This window comes from Lycium barbarum, chromosome 12 (genome assembly GCF_019175385.1).
Source record: "Lycium barbarum isolate Lr01 chromosome 12, ASM1917538v2, whole genome shotgun sequence".
Taxonomy (NCBI): Eukaryota; Viridiplantae; Streptophyta; class Magnoliopsida; order Solanales; family Solanaceae; genus Lycium; species Lycium barbarum.
This window is the reverse complement of record NC_083348.1, coordinates 60210962-60230842: the sequence shown is the minus strand read 5'-3', so window position 1 is coordinate 60230842 and position 19881 is coordinate 60210962. Positions and strand designations below refer to the sequence as shown.

The 19881-nt window shown below is 31.9% G+C and overlaps 3 protein-coding genes across 5 annotated transcripts; all 3 read left to right on the top strand.

The window, feature by feature from the left end:
- The first annotated feature begins 606 nt into the window (after positions 1-606).
- LOC132624812 (uncharacterized protein At5g65660-like) lies at positions 607-2227 on the top strand. Of its 2 annotated transcripts, none has more exons than XM_060339532.1 (2): positions 607-990; positions 1920-2227. In XM_060339532.1, exons 1-2 carry the CDS (start codon positions 754-756, stop codon positions 2121-2123), a joined length of 441 nt encoding a protein of 146 aa, XP_060195515.1. In that variant the 5' UTR covers positions 607-753; the 3' UTR covers positions 2124-2227. The 2 variants fall into 2 exon arrangements, with proteins under 2 accessions (XP_060195515.1, XP_060195516.1); XM_060339533.1 differs by having other exon boundaries at positions 614-990; positions 1935-2227.
- Positions 2228-2462: 235 nt separating this feature from the next.
- Positions 2463-4405, top strand: LOC132624813 (uncharacterized protein At5g65660-like). The gene is made up of 2 exons (XM_060339534.1): positions 2463-3170; positions 4129-4405. Exons 1-2 carry the CDS (start codon positions 2931-2933, stop codon positions 4315-4317), a joined length of 429 nt encoding a protein of 142 aa, XP_060195517.1. The 5' UTR covers positions 2463-2930; the 3' UTR covers positions 4318-4405.
- Positions 4406-9945: 5540 nt separating this feature from the next.
- LOC132623780 (uncharacterized protein At5g65660-like) lies at positions 9946-11950 on the top strand. 2 transcript variants are annotated; one of them, XM_060338588.1, is made up of 2 exons: positions 9946-10360; positions 11305-11950. In XM_060338588.1, exons 1-2 carry the CDS (start codon positions 10130-10132, stop codon positions 11482-11484), a joined length of 411 nt encoding a protein of 136 aa, XP_060194571.1. In that variant the 5' UTR covers positions 9946-10129; the 3' UTR covers positions 11485-11950. The 2 variants fall into 2 exon arrangements, with proteins under 2 accessions (XP_060194571.1, XP_060194570.1); XM_060338587.1 differs by having other exon boundaries at positions 9947-10360; positions 11293-11950.
- The last annotated feature ends 7931 nt before the right edge of the window (positions 11951-19881 follow it).

Below are 19881 nucleotides of genomic sequence, written 5' to 3'. Positions count from 1 at the left end.
CTTAGTGTATCTTGAAGGTTGGGAGAGAAGAACTTCGTGCTAGGGCTTGGGAATGTGAAAAGTGAGAAATAAAACTGAAGTCTCGAATTTATACTGTTCACTGAAGCGGAAGATGTACGGGCGCAAAGTACGTCCCGTACTTTGAAGTACGGCCCGTACCTGGAATGCAAATTCCAGTAGCTGGGTTAAAATCACAGCGAAGTACGGGATAGAAGTGCGTCCCGCACTTCAAAGTGCGGCCCGCACATTGTGCCCGTACTTTGATGGCAATTTCCAGAAACTCCATTTTTTCCCATGCCAAGTGCGGCTTAAAAGTACGGCCCATACTTGGAAGTACGGTCCGCACCTTGACCGTCAAAATCAAATTTCAAATTTTCACACTTTCTTCTTAGTTTCTATGTCCTGAATCATGAGCGTAATTTAGTTTAAAGGTGGAAGGTGTAACACAATTTTTTTAGAACAAACTAAAAAGAAAAGTAAGACAATCTTTTTGGTATAGCGGATCTACTAAACAAGTGGCCCCCATCTTAAATTTCTTCCGTGCATTAGCCCGGACAGCAACCGTACTTTTACACCTAACACACTACACATCAAATTTATAAATTCTTACCCCCTATCCCCCTGCTTTGTCACTCTGCCTCACAACTCAAAAAAAAAAAAATCCACTCCGCTTCCCCATTTTTCTCCTAAACCAGTGCTCCAACACTATTATTTAAGCTAAATTCTGTTCATCATAACCAAATTAAATTATTGATGGAGCATCCTCAGTACTATGCACCGCACCGTATTGGGGACTCATCATCTCGGCCGTCTCTAGGATTTCCTCTTGGAACTGCATTTCTGTTGCTTGTCATATTCAGTTTGAGTGGCCTCTTTTCTTGCTGCTATCATTGGAACAAAATCCGGTCACTCCTTAGAGCTTTCACCAATGGTATAGACCTCGAATCCGGCGATGATCCTGCCTCCTTCAAATCTAAACTCACTTATATGGTACAGAATTTATCTTCCCCTCTTTCGTTTACTCAATCAACATTTCATTCAAAAAGTTTAAATTATAAGAGACGCAATATTATTTTTACTTATAGTTGGTTTTAATTTATATACAACAACCCACAGTGCAATTGATTTTTTCCTTATTAGTACATTTTAACTTATTTTTTAACTAATGAAGAGTTACATGTTATAAGTCAGGTTAATCTGATGGCGTAAAAAAGTTATGCATTGGACATAACATAATTGAACTTAATTATTCACATGATCAGATAGATAAATCTCATTGATAAACGCTAATCGATTATCTGGTAAAATGGTACTCTCTCGTTTACTTTTACTTGTCTAGTTTAAACAAGTCACATCCTTTAAAAAACAAAGGAGTAATTGTTATTGGTATTTTACCACAATACCCATATTAATTGATGTTTAGTCTTACGTTTTGGAAAATGAGTTGGAGAATAAGTAATTAATGTTAAGGGCAAAATATGAAGAAAAAAAAAATTATCTTTATATGCTAAAAGTAGCAAGTAAAAGTGAAAATATATTTTTACAGTAATAAATAAGTAAAAGTACACGGAAGGAATAACTAACTTACTACAATAGGTTAAAACTGTACCAATATTGTAAGAAAAATCTGCACAAATTGTTACTATAATAATTTAAAACGTATGTTGCAAGTCTTAAATACGTTCCATAATTTCTTTTTCTTAAATTATTTCGTGAACATTTTTGTTCATTTTGTTGGTGAGATTGGAATTGAACTTTTACACTAGTTTATACCATTTCGAATTGTATACATCAATCACCTAAGTTTTTAGGCTAAAATTCACTCATGTTATGTGACACATCCATCCAACAGACGCAGTCACATCTAATTAATTGTTCTGTCTACATGGGCTTATGGCTACAATTAACTTTGTTCTTAGCACTCTGTTTTACAGAGTGAGAAGCAGAACCAAAGCCACAGCATGCCGGCAGTGTTGATGCCAGGTGATCAAGTTCCTAAATTCATAGCATTGCCATGTCCATGTCAACCTCCCCGACCGGAAAATGTGGTTGTAGAGGTGCCGAAACTGCCTTCGCCTTCGCCTCCTAAGCCGTTTCGTATGGTGGTGGGATTACCTTTGTAGTACTAGTAAAAGGGAGTACTATTGATTTTAGAAGTGGCCTAGCTCATTGGTGTATATATATTGAATTGTGGTTCAACCATATTCCCAATCTTTTGATTTGTAAATACCCATTGAATTCAGCAGGGCAAAGTGATTCATTCGCTGCAAACTTCCCAATATCTTAACTAAAACATCCCATGTGAGATGCACATGAGTGGAGTTGCTTTAGTTTAACATACTTGACTTGGTACTGTTAATTTTATGATTTAGACCCGTATCAAAAAAAAAAAATATATATATATATATATGATTTAGACCAAACGTGTACACTTTTTGTATACATTACGAAGTACTATTTCCATTAATCAGTATATGATCCAACCTCCATACTTTAAGGACCATTTTAATCATAAAATTTCAAAAGTTCAAGTTCAAAATCCTTCGGATGTTGTATTTTTTTAGAAAGGCCTTGTAGTAGCGTATTAGTTTTGTTATGAACTATGACTTGCTCATTTGGTAAGATTGTATAAGAATTCGAAATGTTTTGATAGTTTTCACAACTTGTAAGATTTTTATGTCTATAAGAGAAAAAAATAACTTAAAATATCCAAACTACCTGTCAAAAAAACCATGAGCTCTTACATATCAAGTTTATAAATTCTTACCCACTATCCCCTTCTTTCTCAATCTGCCTCACAACTCAAAAAAAAAAAAAAAAAAAAAAATCCAATCCCCTTCCCCATTTTTGTCCTAAACCAATGTTCCAAACACTATTTTTAAACTAAATTTCTGTTCTTAATAAGTACTTATTTTTCCTTCTCTTGATCAATGATGGAGCATCCTCAGTACTATGCACCACACCGTACTGGGGACTCATCATCTCGACCATCTCTAGGATTTCCTCTTGGAACTGCATTTCTGTTGCTTGTCATATTCAGCTTGAGTGGTCTCTTTTCTTGCTGCTATCACTGTAACAAAATCCGGTCACTTCGTAGAGCTTTCACCAATGGTATAGACCTCGAAGCCGGCGATGATCCTGCCTCCTTCAAATCTAAACTCACTTACATGGTATAGCATTTATCTTATTCCCCTATTTTGGTTTACTCAATTAACATTTCATTCAAAAAGTTTAAATTATTAGAGACGCAATATTGTTTACTTATAATAATTGGTTTTAATTTATATACAACAATCCACAGTGCAATTGATTTTTTCTTTATTAGTACATTTTAACTAATAAAGAGCTACATGTTATGAGTCAGGTTAATCTGATGGTGTAAAAAAGTTATGCATTGGACATAACATAATTGAACTTAGTATATTCTAGAGTTTGATAGTGTAAAAAATTATTTACATGATCAGATCGATAAATCTCATTGATAAACACTAATTGATTATCTACTAAAATGGTTCTCTCTCGTTCATTTTTACTTGTCTAGTTTAGACATTATACATCCTTTAAAAAATAATAGGAGTAATTGTTATTGGTATTTTACCATAATATCCATATTGATGTTTAGTCTTATGTTTTGGGAAATGATTTAGAGAATAAGTAATTAATGTTAAGGGCAAAATATGAAGAAAAAAAATTTATCTTGATATGCTAAAAGTAGTAAGTAAATATATTTTTAATATAATAAATAAGTAAAAGTACACGGAAAGAGTAACTAACTTACTATAATAGGTTAAAGTGTACCAATATTGTAACAAAAATCTGCACAAACTGTTACTAGGAAATAATAATTTAAAACCTATGTTTCAAGTCTTAAATACGTTCCATAATTTCTTTTTCTTAAATTATTTTCGTGAACATTTTTGTTCATTTTGTTGGTGAGATTGGAATTGAACTTTTACACTAGTTTATACCATTTCGAATTGTATACATCAATCATCTAAGTTTTTAGGCTAAAATTTACTCATGTTATGTGACACATCCATCCAACAGACGCAGTCACGTCTAATTAATTGTTCTGTCTATATGGGCTTATGGCTACAATTAACTTTGTTCTTATCCTCTGTTTTACAGAATGAGAAGCAGAACCAAAGCCACAGCATGCCGGCAGTGTTGATGCCAGGTGATCAAGTTCCTAAATTCATAGCATTGCCATGTTCATGTCAACCTCCCCGACCGGAAAATGTGGTTGTAGAGGTGCCGAAACTGCCTTCGCCTTCGCCTCCTAAGCCGTTTCGTATGGTGGTGGGATTACCTTTGTAGTACTAGTAAAAGGGAATACCATTAATTTTAGAAGTGGCCTAGCTCATTGGTGTATATATATTGAATTGTGGTTCAACCATATTCCCAATCTTTTGATTTGTAAATACCAATTGAATTCAGCAGGGCAAAGTGATTCATTCGCTGCAAACTGCTTTAGTTTAACATACTTGACTTGGTACTGTTAATTTTATGATTTAGACCCTTATCAAAAAAAATAATATATATATATGATTTAGACCAAACGTGTACACTTTTTGTATACATTACGAAGTACTATTTCCATTAACCAGTATATGATCCAACCTCCATACTTTAAGGACCATTTTAATCATAAAATTCCAAAAGTTCAAGCTCGAAATCCTTCAGAAAAAAAGTTACGGCGTACTCCCTCTGTATCAATTTATATAACACACTTTTTTTTTAGTTATGTTACATTTTTGTAATTATAAATAACTTAACTTTAAAATTCATTTTTTACTCTTAATGAAATTATTTATATATAATTACACAAGTATCTAAGGTTTATTTTAAAACACAAATTTAAAAAATTATTAGTTCTTTTTTAAATTTATATCAAATCAAACAGCGCCTCATGAATCGGGAGGGAGAGAGTACTGTATTACACAGTAAAGGCAACTCAAACAAAGATTCTTTGTAGAAATGTCTAAAACAAAGGCGGCCCTAATGTCATATAGTCCTAAATCCAACTGAGATGAAGCAATGTAGTCTACGAAAAGACGTGTTCCATGCCCCAGTTATTTCATCTTTTCACATGTAGCTACAGCAACAGAAAAGATCAAATTAATGTTCACCAATTTCTGTTGTTGCGTCCTTAGAGAACCCGAAGGGTCACACCTCCTGAAGGACTACACGCAATAAAATATCGTCCATGCTTTTACTTCTTTCGTTCAGTTTTTATGACAATGTTTTCTTATTAGTTACACATTTCAAGAAAATGACACATTTTATATTTAAAAATATTTAATTATATACTCTCCATTTTACCTTTAAGGAAAAGATTTTATAGTCACATAAATATTACTTATGTCATGTTTAAATCACAAGCTTCAACAGTTTTATAAACACACAAATATTATGACATATTTAAAATTATAAATTTCAAAAGTCTCTATTGTTTTACTTAAATACATGCAAAATCAAATTGCGTTACATAAATTAACACGGAGGGATTATGTCCTAACGGGAAGCCTGGGATTTTCAACTACAATTTAAAGTAGTCATTGTTGTTTATACAATTGACTCTTATAGATGTTGTATTTATGAAAGTTTTCCTTTTCTTTAATTCTACTGCTGATAAATAAAAAGTTAAAATAAAATGAACCTAGTCATTGAAGAGGTTCAGTTCATATAATTATGTTCATTATAAGACTTCAGATGCAACAAACGTATGTTTTATTCCATTTGCTATATATTCAACAGATGCCATTTGCAACTTAAAAGAAGACAGATTGTACCATTTGTTAGTGAGACAGCACATTCTGAGTACTTCTTCAACGTACTGCGTTTGGACAACTATACACGGAAAATACACGGAAAACAAATTTAGGATAATGGAGTACAATCATTTTTCTTTTAATATTCTCCGTACATATCTCAAAAGATTTGTACAATAACTGAAATGAAAAAAAAAAAAAAAAGACACTTGTCAAATCTCTCACAACAAAACGATTCTCGTATAATCGAATCCTGATACTCAAACAATAATAGAATATAACAAAAGCAGAACACGAATCAAAGTAGAACAGATGACTATTTTGTTTTACGGGGACAAAGAAGGGTTAGTGATTGTTATAGCAATTGAGAAGAGTAGAAAAAAAAAAAAAGGCAAGCTGTCCCTTAAATAAAATACTTGATGGAAATTTTAGGACTTTCACATTTAAGTTAGGACATTTGAGTAACCTAAAAGCTAGCTCGAAGTTGATTAGCGATTTGAAATCAGACTTGAAGATGAAGTTTGCTTGAACATGAAATTTAAATTTTTTAGGTTGTATTTTTTTTCTCATAAATATGAAAATTCCACAAATTGTGAAAATAACATTGATGTCCTGAATCTGATGTAATTAGGCAGAAGAATGAACTGAAATAAAGAAGATTAGTTTAAAAAGATTTCCAAACATGAAATCATTTCCATCTCTAAATCAAGATGACGTAGAAATAGGGGTGTACAAAGTAAACCGACAAACCGCACCAAACCGATAAACCGAGTCAAACCGGAAAAAAAACCCCGACTAGTGATTTGGTTTGACTTGGTTTGGTGTTGAAAAAAAAAACCCGACCATAATTGGTTTGGTTTGGTTTTAACTAAAAAAAGTCAAACCGAACCAAACCAACCCGACATTACATGTATTCAATTTTTAAAATATTTTATACATAAAAATATTTATTTGGAATGTAATTTATAAATATTTCTTAAAAAATTTCGTAGTTTTTTATCTATTATCATATTATTCAAGCTTGAACTTAGAATTTTGAACGTCAATAAGTTTTATATCCTATGGATGTTAGTAACTCAAATAAAGTCCAAAACCAAACCAACTCAACACTAATGCTAACAAAAGAAATTCAATTTACCTTTAGGAATGACAATGATGTTGGATATCTATTCTTTAGTTTTGCATAATTGATTTAGAGAGTGAAAATACATAACTTAAGTTTTTTTTCTCTGTCATGTAATTGATACTTATTTGTCGTACTTATTTTAGCATGACTTAATATTTTTAGATTATGGTCATTTTCTTTATGGCTTGTTAATTAGCAATATTTATGTTAATCGATTTTATTAGCTTTTGTTAAATATTTTAATATAATGTCATCACTCTTCTCACATTTTGTGTTATTTTCTTAAGAAACACCTTAATTATATAGTTGTACCTTACTAGGACTAAAGAAATATTTGAAGTAAAAGTTATATATTTTGTATCAAGACTATTCCGAAAAAAAAACCCGAAAACCCGAGAAAACCGAATAACCCGAGAAAACCCGAGGTTGAAAAACCCGAATTTTATTGGTTTGGTTTGGTGTATAAATTTAAAAACCCGACGCAATTGGTTTGGTTTGGTGTTTAAAAAATCTGAACCAACCCGGTCCATGTACACCCCTACGTAGAACCTAAGAGTTTAATCGCAAAAGATTACAACATAATATCTGTTGTTGTTTGATCAAATATGCATGGTAGATATAAATATATCTACCAAGTTATGAATTTTTTTTTACAAAATATAAATTTATGAGTCTAAGTTGTAAATTTTTAAAAAATTGAAATCACGATTTAGAATTTCAACTCCTATTTTTGGAGAATTTAATATTTGAAATCATGATTTAAAGTTGAAATTTTGTGCAGATTTTATAAATAAATGTTGATATGAAATCAAAATATGAAGTCAAAATGAAATCAAGCTTTCAAATCTTAAGAAAGTGCACTACGCAAGTTGAAACAGATCCTAAAAAGAGCAGAAAGGATGGAGATTGCTTTCCAGTGTTTGCCAGCTGAATAGCATTTTCCCATTTTCACACCAGCAAACTTTAAAGTCAGTTCAACCCAATTTGGAAAATTCTTCTCGTAGTATCATAATTACTTAAGTAGTATAGTGTTTTACTTTTTTATTGCCTGGTATATTTTCTTTTGTGCTATGACATTATCATATCATCATTGTTATCATTATTGCTTTAGTAAGTATTATACTCGATTATTTTGTTGTCGCTACGTTGCCATTACAACTTACACTTTTCCTTATTAAGGGTGTTAAATTTGACCCACAAAAGTGTGAGTCGCTCAGTCCATTCTAATCTGGGTGTATTGTGCAAGAAATTAAATATATCCATGATTCAAAAGTTTGGATCAATATGAATGAACTTAATATATAGTAGCTCGACTTTTCAACTTGTAAATAAAAGCAAAAAAGATCAGAGAGAAGAAGTTTATAAGGGAGAGGACAGGGAGAGTTGGGTGGAGTAAGTAGAAGGTTTTAGAATATATATATATATATAGCAACTCAATTACATAGTTATAATTTTTTTTTTTAAAACAAAAACAAAGCAAAACTATTTTGAAGGGCACTGAGTGCACTATAATTCCAACGACTAGAAATGTTCCAAAAAAGTAGGCATAGGACCTATAAAAGGTTCACGTCGTTCTGTGCATAAAATATATTTATCGAAGCTGCAAACTTTCATTGAGTTGAATCATCATTTATTTAAAATTCAATCCATTTTAACGTATTTAAATTTGTGCTAAATCACCAAATTAATTTACATGCCTAACTCTTACCAACTTTTTTCTTCAAGTACCCCAAGATCAAATGCCTAAACCAAGTGTTGGATTTCATGACCACATAGTTTCAAAACAGAGACGTACACTATTAATTACTTAAGTAAATTATGTTTCACCATATTTTCTCATGTGCTGGATTAATTTTTTCATGGATTAAGTATGTAAAAATTAAACTTTCAGAAAGAGGATATATATATGAAATAATTAGCCAAAAACAGATAGTTGCAGAGCAATAGAGCGGTTCACCCGAACAACCTCGGCAAAAAATTACAGTGTATATATAAGATAGATTTTTTGTATTTATATACATATATATTAACTTTTGAACACCCTGAACATATGTAAAAGGTTAGCTCAAGTAATTTAGGGTGTTCAAAATTATCTCAAACATCCTAAGTTTGATTTCCATCAAAAACATTATTTTTAATTTTTAGTTTTTTTTATTGAACCCCTACTCCACCACCAAAAAAGTAGTAGGCCATATGAGGTAGGGGTGGGCGTTCGGTTCGATTTTATCAAACTTCGGTTTGATTTTTTGAAGGTGGACACCGAACTAAACTAGTTCGGTTCGATTCTTTTGGTTTCGGTTTTTTTAAGTTCGGTTCGGTTCAATTTCGATTTTTTCAATTCAGTTTTTTTGATATGATATTAGAAGCAATTTCATTTACACTAATTCATATTCTCAAAAGCAATAAAACATAAAACTGATAAATTGAAATCAAAATCAAACAAACAGGATACACAAGAATAGAAAACTATAACCATGATATAGGATTACTAAGTGTTATAAACATACAGCAAGAATAATTAAGAAAACACATAAAGAACATACATTAATCCTAAAGTCACATCCTAATCACCTTCCTTTGTTAAGGATATTTGATTTTCTCAACTGAAGTGAAAAATTAGGAATACAAAAACAAAAGAGGGCTTGTTACAATTGAGTTTTTTTTTTTTTTACTTAAACTTAATGGGTCTGGATTATTTTGATTTTTTTGGGTAATGTATTAAATTTCGGTGGGATTCGATTCTTCGGGTCGATTTTATCAAACTTCGATTCGGTTATTTCGATTTTTTGAAAGTAAACGCCGAACACCGTACCCAACTAATTCGATTTAATTCTTTTGATTTCGATTTGTTGAAGTTCGATTCGATTCGATTTTTTAATTTTTGATATTTATATCTAGCCCTAATACGAGGCATCATGCTATGCACCTAAGCAAGTACGGCCCCAAACAACTTTTTCTTCCGTACCTCAGCCCGGACAGCAACTGAACCTTTACACGTACACACTTTTACGTCCCGACATCTCTACCAATTATATAAATTTATTCTTACCCCCAAGGCACATTTCAACCAAATCCACCTTCACTTTCAAGCTGCTTTTGCTCTTAGACCACTACTATTCCTATAGTTATTGCACTATCTTTTTCTCTCCTCTATTCTTTCTTGTGCATTGGATGTGGAGAGGAGTGAATACTACTTCATCAAGTTGTTACTGTTGTTGCTGTAGAACAAGTGATGGAGAGTCCTCAATATTATGCCCCACCCCAAATGATGGAATCATCATCTCGGCCATCTCTAGGATTTCCTCTTGGAACTGCTCTTCTTTTGCTTGTCATTTTCAGTTTGAGTGGTGTATTTTCTTGCTGCTATCACTGGGACAAAATTCGTTCCATACGTCGTCGATCTTTGTCTGATCTTGAAGCTGGTGATGATCCAGCATCCTTGAAACCCAAGCACACTCACATGGTAAGATCTCCTGCATTTTGGATGGAAAATAGGGAAAAGATTTAGAGTGAAATTTCAACATTTTGAATTTTCAGATAGAACTTCTGTACTCCCTCATTCCAATTTATGTGATTATGTTTGAGCGGATATAGAGTTTACTTAGAGAATGAAAAACTTTTGAAACTTGAAAGTTAAATTCTTACTAAACCTCTAAAATGGGGGGTTAAAAAAAATTCCTACTAAATATAAAAATGTCTAATGTCACATGAATTCAGAAGGAGGGTGTATTTGGATTCAGGGGCGAATTTAGGCATAAAAAATGAGTCACTTGAACACATGATCACCGACTAAATTCGGTATATTATGTATATAATTTTTAAAATATATCTAATATTAATCGAAGGAACACATGGTTAAACTAGACTGAGTAGAGCACTGGTTAAGCTCTTAATTTAATTCCTTAAGGTCGTGAGATCGAACCCAACTAAATGCACTTTTTTTAAAAATTTTATTTAAAATAGTGAACCCATCCTCTTAAAATCCTGGATTCGTTTCTGTTTGGATTGATAGATAAACTATTTTGAACTTGTTTGAAGAATATTTTGAATAAATACTTTTTTCCAAATTAGAAAAAAGATATATATATATATATATATATAGACGTTTACCTATTATAACAGATAATAATCTGTTTTATTTTTAAAATTACAAATTCAAAATTTTAAAAGATTTAATTGTAGGTATATAGGCTGATGTTGTAAAAAATTCACTACACCGACAATGTACACACGTTACACTCTAAAGAGATAGTTTACCGCACGTCTCAAATTCATGAAACATTTTTATTGAAGTACTTGTTTTATGTTATCCAGCTAGACAGAGTCACGAATAATTAATTGTTTCTGTCATAAGCTTATGGCTAAAATTAACTTTGTTCATTCTCTGTTTTACAGATTGAGAGGCAGAATGAAAGCCAAAGCATGCCAGCAGTGTTGATGCCAGGTGACCAAGTTCCCAAATTCATAGCAATGCCATGTCCATGTCAGCCTCCCCGACCGGAAAAGGTAGTTGTAGAGGAGCAGAAGCCGCCGCAACCACCGCCTCCTAAGCCAGTTCGTATGATAGTTGGATTACCTTTGTATTAGTAAAAAGGAACTACTACCCATTTCAGACCTGGGTTTGGACAATAGAGTTGTTCAGATGGTAAACATTCTCCACTTCTAAGGTGAAAGTTGTGGGTTCGAGTTACCACAAGAGCATAAAGGGCTCCTGGGAAAAGGGTTAAAAAACAAAACTAGGCTCGTTGCTGTATATATATGTAGTCAGAAGCGGATTCAGAATTTAAATTTTATGGGTTCAATATTAAAAATTTTAGCATTGAATTCATTATATTTTTAAAGTTAGGAGTTCATATTTATTATTTTTTATAATTTTAATAATTTTTTATATATAAATTTAGATTTCGCATTAAAAATTTGAGATTAATTGAACCCTGCCTTGTAGGCTATATACGCCTCCGTGTAGCTGAGTATATATTTTTTATTTTTATGTCAATCATTCCCAATCTTATGTTTTGTACATATCAATGAAAATTTTCAGTTCCCTGGATTGTATGTGTAATTCATCTATCTCGTTTTTTGAGCGACATTTGATAGAGCACTGAGTTTAAAAAGAAAAAAAAAATCACATATCATAAGTGCCCTTCAAACTTATGGTTTGAAACTTGAAACATATTAGTGGCAATTCTATTTATACAATATGTTATTATGGGAAAAATAAGAATTTTAAAATATCAACTATAAGGTGTCATTTTTTTCCACACGGACTAAAATGAAAGAATATTATAAAAAAGTATTTAACCTCAGCAGAATAAGTTTGTGGGATGCAAATCTTAACTAAAATTTCTCAAAATGAAAGAAAAAAGGACCAAAAAAAAAAAAAATTGATGTGGCATTTTTTGCTGTATTAGAGCTTGATGCTAATTATAATAAGAACGTTGGCAAATCAGCTTAAGGTTTCGTTTATTTTCCACAACTTCTAGTTAGGGAGATTAGTAGTTCTAAGAGAAAATCAAATCTTTCCAAACTTATCTTAGGATTAGAAGCTCATTTAGATGTATGTTTAACGCGGCTTCTCCTTTATTAGTGTCACTCCTTAGTACGATGACCAAGGGTTACAATTTAGTGTTTCTCATTGAAAGGATTTTCAAACACAATAAGTGCCAATTAAATTTTTATCGTTCTCCTTCCTTGATTCCCTAAAACAGCTAGAAGAAAGTTCTCGAATTAAATTGTGAAGCCATAATAAATCACATGTAAGCAAGCAATTACACACCAAAACCGGTTTTCAATCCACAACTGCTTCAATTAAATAGTGAAACAATCGTAATAAAATAAGAAAAAAAAATGACTCAGTGCTTTACATGTTAACAATGTTATTTCCACTGTGACAAACCTCTTTTTTTTTTTTTTTGTCCTTTAAGTGAAGGGTATATGCTCGTGAATAATATAATAAAAATAAAAATAAAAGGTAAAACAAGTAAGAATCTTTGGTGAGATTTTATTCTTTGATTTGATCTTGTTTAATAGGTGTCGTGTGTTGGTTTTGGAAAGTGATCAAATTGTCCTATATGGAATCGGGGTCGAGGATCAAGAAGAAAAGATAACTTCTTTAAAGGTGTGTTTAGTTAATATTTTCTAATTTTTTCATATTTGATTGGTTTAAATTCTTTGAAAAACACTTTTTTTTAGGAAAATAAATTCCTTCAAAATAAGGAAAACATATTCCCTAATGAAAATAAGAAAAACAAGTTCACACTTCAAGTTCATTGTCTTTTTCACACCAATAACACCTCCAACCCCCAACCCTGCCATCCCTAACCCCACTCTTTACCCAATCCCACCCTTATAGCGTTTTGCTAGATTACATATAAATTCTATTGGGATAATATAGAGTTTTGCCTATTTCGTGCGTAAGGATCGCTCTTTTTTTATGAAAATTTCTAACGAAATTTGTCGAGATTTGGCTCGTCTTTTGATGAATTTTTCGTTAAAATGCCTTTATCGACTAAATTCTGACAAAACATCCATAAAAAATTAACAATTTTTCGGTATTGATTTATTATACACCACGCAATTTTCAGGTCATTAGTCAATCGTGAATACTTATTTTTCAGGTAAATCAGAGAAAGTGTATATTTTAATTTCAAAGTTAAGTTAAGTTAAACTAAGTAGTACTATAAAGAAATGAAAGAACAAAAAAAGGTAGACACATGAAGAGTTTCTTCACCACTAATTTCTACCCCTGACCTAATTTCTCTGTAGAATGAAAGTACTCCACCAATATTATTTTTTCTTCAGTTCCACCGAACACCACTTACCCATGTTCCATCGTCGCTAATGATTTGTTTCTTTTTGTCCTTTTTCTTTTTTTTCTTTAAGTATACTTTCACTTTTAATTTCTTTTTCACCTTTCTCCATGATCATCAGCTTAGCACCTGACTGCTTCTCCGCTTTGAGGGTGTTTGAATTTGCTTATTTTAAGTGTCTTTTGGTTTTTGAGTTTTTTTTACTTTTTGTGATGCTCGTAAAAGATATAAAGTGTTTTTAAGCATTTATTTTTAAATCAAAAAATAAATTAAAAGTCAAAAGTTGAATATTTTCAACTTATGACTTTTAACTTACTATAAGTTATTTTTAAAAAGTCAATCTAATAGTTTAGTTCTCTTTCGAACTGACCCTTCAATTTATGGAAAAACAATGCCTTTCTCTTTCTCTTCTTATTTTTCCTTGTCCTCTCTTTTAGTTTTCCCTATATCAAGAAAAATAAAGGAAACTGAACGAGAGATATTCGCCAATCAGGTGCAGTGTTATTTTTTCCACCTAAACGTTACGTACAGTTCGAATCATAATCTCCTTAATTATCAGATTGTTCCTCGCAAGTAGGTAATCCATCACTATATATGGCCAGTGGCATATTTAAGGGGATTCTTGTGTTCATTTGACTTATGTTTCCATTCCTAGATTGGAAATTGGATTATGTATAGTAATGTTATACTCCCCCCATTTTAATTTGTGTGAACTTATTTGATTGGGCATGGAGTTTAAGAAAAAAAAATAAATTTAAACTTGTGGTGTAAAATGAGGCACATATATCTTGTATGTCTATAAATTATTGTATAAAGATAAATTATTTCCAAATATGAAAAGGGATCATTCTTTTTTGCACGTAAAAAGAAAATGAGTTCACATAAATTGAAACGGTGATTTACAGCCACACAAATATGTAAGACTTGTTTTGGACCACATATTTCAAAAGTTTTCCTTTATATCTTAAACTTTGTGTCAAGTCAAAAGATGACAATCTTTTTTAGACGGAGGGAATACTAATATTGAAAGAGTAAGGTGAGTCTTTTCTTATTCAGATTAATTGTACAACAGTAACAATAACAACAACATACCCAGTGAAATCCTACAGAATAGGGTATGATGAGCGTAGAATTACACAGACATTATCTCTACATTAAGAAACAAAGATGTTGTTTCTGGTAGACTCTTGACATTCAGATTAATTATACTTGAATTTAATTATTTTATAGAGTTTATTACTGGTAATGTGACTTAATTAAAAAAAATTTTGCACGAAATTGACTTTTTTTTAAAAAAATTTTATAACAAAAAAATAATCACTATGTTTTTATCATGTAATTAAACCAATTTTTTTTATTAAAACCAGAAACAGTGGATGATGTAGTATATAGTCATTGGGATCAACTGATCCCAATATCTTCGCACGGAGTGTACCTATATATGTAAACGAGTTGAGTACTATATTATTTTTAGGTTAATTAACTTTAAACCTATAATTTCAAAAGGGTAATAGGTCCAAAAGTAAGAACCTAAAGATTGAATAGATAGAATTTATATAGTGGACCCACATTAGTATATGGCATAATTTAACTACACATTAAGTAATAAAAGAAATAAAACTTCTAAAACTTATGGATTTAACGTACTACGAAGAAACTGTCTGTTTAATTCCTGTATTATCGAAGAAGAAGAGAGATTTTTTTTTATTTTTTTTTTTCCTTTCCCTAATTTTTAGGAGGATTTATAGTGTTTCCACACTTCCTCTCCAGTGTGACTCGAACCCAAGAAGAAGAGAGATTAAGTTGGGCATTTGTTGGAGAAACGTCATAATTTTGGACTAGCAAAGGGAAACTTTTGTGCGTATCTTAAACTATTGCTAATGCTTCCGTAATGCCAGAGCTTTATATGGCCACTCAACTAAATATGTCAAGGATTTTTAAATCCAAATTAATCGATAGTTTGAAGAAAAGATAAACAGTGAGATTCCAACTGCCCAACTTGATTCCTTTTAATGCTGAAGCATATCAGTTTGTCTGTTTATGCACTAAACGTCCATTATAAGATATGCTGCCCTATTAAGTAGTTTTTTAGAATTAAATTACTTTATTGTTTTAAAATGTAGGGTAAATTTCAAAAAGTACGGATGATAAGTAAAGCAGTTAGGGCCCGTTTTGGAGCAAGAATCACATGGAAGAGGGACTTTTTTAAGGGACAACTGATAGTGGGGTGATTAGTGATTTTCTTATCTTAATAATTAGCTTTGGTTGATGATGTAACCTTTGCTATCTTTTTGTTTCATTCTAATTTCCTTGTAATCACAAAGGATTAAGCGTCTAATCACATTTTACATTCCATCTTTAAACTAATTGTAAAGGTGCACCGATCTTCTAGATGAAAAATAAACTATGAAGTAGTGCTAATTTGTGGTGGAGTATTAAGCTCAATTTCTCAATATCTTGTTTATTGGATAATGTTGAAACCTTGTGTATATTAATGGGAATAAATGAAGAGTGTTACTTATAATGGATCATTAAGAAACCTTTAGTGTAGTAAATTTGAATCTCCTTTTTATTATATTACAAATGTCTGATGATCTAGCTTTCACCAACAGTAAGTACTAAAAAGCTCATTTTGAAAAATATTTAAATTATCTTTTATCCATTTTATACAAAATCCTATGATATATAAATAGCTAAGATTTTGGGTCCATGGAACATGGGATAAAACACATGTTGCTTCTGGAAAATAAAGTACCGTGGGCGTCTATAGAGGTATTGCTAACGGACTATTAACAGGATAAAGTGAAATTGACGGATTTTTCAACTTTATAGCCTGTTTGGCCAAGCTTCAAAAAATTGCTTATTTTAAAAAGTATTTTTTTTAAAAGTACTTTTCAAAAAAGTATTTTTGGCTAAAAGCAGCTTGTGTTTGGCCAATTAATTTAAAAAGTACTTTTGAGCAGCAATTAGTGTTTGACCAAGCTTTTAAAAAGTCCTTCTATGTGTATTTTTCTCAAAAGTACTTTTCAAAAAAGTGCTTTTGGACAAAAGCTATTTTTTTTAGCTTCTGAAAAACTGCTTCTGCTACTCCCCAAAAGTACTTATTTTCTCTCAAAAGCTTGGCCAAACACCTCACTTTTTTTAAAATAAGCACTTATTGAAAAAATAAGTACTTTTGGGGGAAAAATAAGCTTGGCCAAACAGACTATTAGTACTGATAAACGTACAAGGGAAAAAAAGAAATTTGGTATCTTACCTTAATTTGTTCCTCCCATAAACGCAACTACTACATGTGTTGCAGGCATAAATTCAAACGCAATGTGGTGTTGATTTCATTTTATTTACTTTTTTTTTTTTTTTCAGTTTTGGGGTTTTAATGGAGTAACTTTGTCATCGATCTGCCTATTCTCCGCAAGAGTAGAGTAACTGAGTTTGTTTAAATTTTCTCCAAATATTTAACTAATACATAGACATATTTTTTTTAAAATGAAATTAACTAGTTTAGGGAAGTAGTACAAAATTTCATTTGGAAAATAAAGTGAAATATTTCATTTGATTAAAATAGAACAAATTTTGCCCAAGGTGGATTAAATAATAAGTGAAAAGGAAAGTTAAAATGCTGCAAGTCCACGTAATCTCATATATATATGCCTAACTTCTTGCCGAAAGTGGCACTTCTCAGCCATATGTTAGAAAACTAAGATTTTTTTATTTTTTTTTCCCCTCCCATTTTAGGAGGATTTATAGTGTTTTCACACTTCCCCTTCAGTGTGACTCGAACCCAGGACCTACCAGTCGTGGGTGGAGGTGCTTAGCCACTGAGCCACCCTCACTTGTCAATTTGAAAACTAAGATTATTGGAGCCTATAGAGAACACAAGAGATTGGTGCTGATTGTATATTATTTTGTACGTAAGCAAGTGTTAAGGATAAAAATACACTCTCCATGAATACAACTTAGTGGAAGTCCTTGCATATAAATTAAAGTTTGGTTCATAATGTGTTGTATCCTTTTGTACTTGTACTCCCTCTTATCCATTACTTTTCGAAGTTGTTCTTGTGACTCAGTGCAGATTCGAATCATTTAAGCCATGGAACTATTTTTTGTTGGGTTTTCATCAAGAAACTCTTAAGAGATACAAAATTAGGAGCAAAACTATCTGGTTTAGCAGAATAACCTTTTTTTTTTTTCAAAAAATAACAATAGTTGTTTTACAATATATATATATATATATATATATATATATATATGTAAAAGCGTAAAATTAGCCTACACAAAACATACAATTATATGGTTATATGTATTTTGTATGTCATTATGTCCACTGATACATTGAACGAACAAATAATTAACTTTTTAAGAATCTACTCATTAGAGCTGCTTGAGTGATCAAAGAGTTAATTAATACTATCAGAATAGATTACGATTTCGTCAGTGGGGCACATCAATGATGGAATTTGGCAGACGAGTGTAACGCACATTACTCTAAATTATCTCTAATTTATTTCTTTTTGGGAAACCATAGGCCCTATGGACTCTGAAAGTAGTGTGATTAGGATTTCCAATATATCACGCTCCTTAATATATATAATATTGTGAACTCCGATATATTATGCTAATTAATGGCCGTTCATACGTTGTTGTTTTTTTTTTTTTTTTAATAAAAGTCCACTAGGCTTTTGGCCTAGGACTAATTTTATAAATTTTATCAAAAAATCCAGAAGTTTGTACAAAAGGCTAATGAAAATACAAAATTTAAACTAATGATCAAATTAAGACTTATAACTTGTCTTAATTTGATATTACAAATTGTTAAAAATTACTAATAGAATGAAATTTGAAATAATTGCTCCATAAAGAACTTCTGTTTCTATATCTCACATGCTCTATATTTGGCTATCTATATGCACCAAGGCAGTACATTTTCTAACTAATGACCAGTTCTCAGTAGGATGAGCATCCCGGGGTGCTAATACCACCAACTAAGAAACAACCACTAAGTAGAAACTGTATGCCCATGTGTACTCAAGAGGTCTGTTGTGTTCCATGTGCTCAATCATTAGGAGCAGTAATTCCACTTCATGTCATTTGTCAAAAGTGCCTCCAACCAGTTGCAATTCCTTCAGTGTGGTTGTTTTGTGGTACCTGTTGAATTAAAATCCTCCATTTATGTTAGTTTGTGTACCTGCAACCATTAGCAAACAGTTAGTGTAAACCAAATCCTTCACATTCTCCTCCCAAAGGATTTGAGTGTGAGGACCTCCTTTTCTCCCACCTTCCCCCTATATTCAGTCTCCTTAACATGATCTAATTCTTAGACAGGGCAGCTGTAATTTGTCACTGTTCACAATTCTTTTACAGTGGCTCTCCATGTCATGAAAGGAATTGAATTGTATGTCCCCTGTGTCCAAAGCTAAATTAGCCAAGTGATCTGCTAATTTGTTTCCTTCCCTATAAATATGCTCTATCACCACCACTTTTTCCTCACTTATTCTCCAAATTTCTTCCACCATAGTAATGATTTGCCAAGGAATTTCCCATGTCCTTTGAATAGAGTTCTTCACCAAAAGTGAATCTGTCTCTATTCTTATTTGATCCCATTGACTGTCTTTTAAATACCTGAGAGCTTGTAAAATGGCTAGGGCTTCTGCCTCGGTGTTGGTGCTTTGAAGATCCTCTATTTCTCTTGCCTGTGCTTGTATCACATCTCCCCTTTCATCCCTTACACAAAAGGCCCATGAACTCCTACCCGGGTTTCCTCTTGAGGCTCCATCAGTATTGACTTTTATCCATCCAATATCTGGAGTTCTCCAAGTCACTGGTGTTACTCTTATCTTTGGAGAAAAATCAAAAATAAGAATTACCTTGTTGAAGCTTCCACCATATCTCATGTTCCATCTCATCTCGGTATTTAATCATCTTCTTCCACACATAAGTACCTGATCCGCTAGGGGCTATCACAGCATGAAACTTCTTTAAGTACTTATTACTCATGAAAGTTTGCTTCAGATTCTGAAAAGTTTTAAAATTGGAAAGCTGCATGACTCAAACCCAATTTTGTATGTCGGAGATGATTAGTGGTTACTTGAAGTAACAAGAAAGACAAGAAAAAAAATATGATTTGTTTATTAATGGTTCTCCAAAAGTTTCTAGGCGTAATAATTTCTTTATAAAC

Bases quoted from the DNA above. Each gene is read 5' to 3' on its own strand.
- LOC132624813 (XM_060339534.1), top strand. From the start codon at position 2,931: ATGATGGAGCATCCTCAGTACTATGCACCACACCGTACTGGGGACTCA. The intron at 3,171-4,128 runs GTATAGCATTTA...TCTGTTTTACAG, and splicing joins AATCTAAACTCACTTACATG to AATGAGAAGCAGAACCAAAG.
- LOC132623780 (XM_060338587.1), top strand. From the start codon at position 10,130: ATGGAGAGTCCTCAATATTATGCCCCACCCCAAATGATGGAATCATCA. The intron at 10,361-11,292 runs GTAAGATCTCCT...TCTGTTTTACAG, and splicing joins AACCCAAGCACACTCACATG to ATTGAGAGGCAGAATGAAAG.
- LOC132624812 (XM_060339532.1), top strand. From the start codon at position 754: ATGGAGCATCCTCAGTACTATGCACCGCACCGTATTGGGGACTCATCA. The intron at 991-1,919 runs GTACAGAATTTA...CTTTGTTCTTAG, and splicing joins AATCTAAACTCACTTATATG to CACTCTGTTTTACAGAGTGA.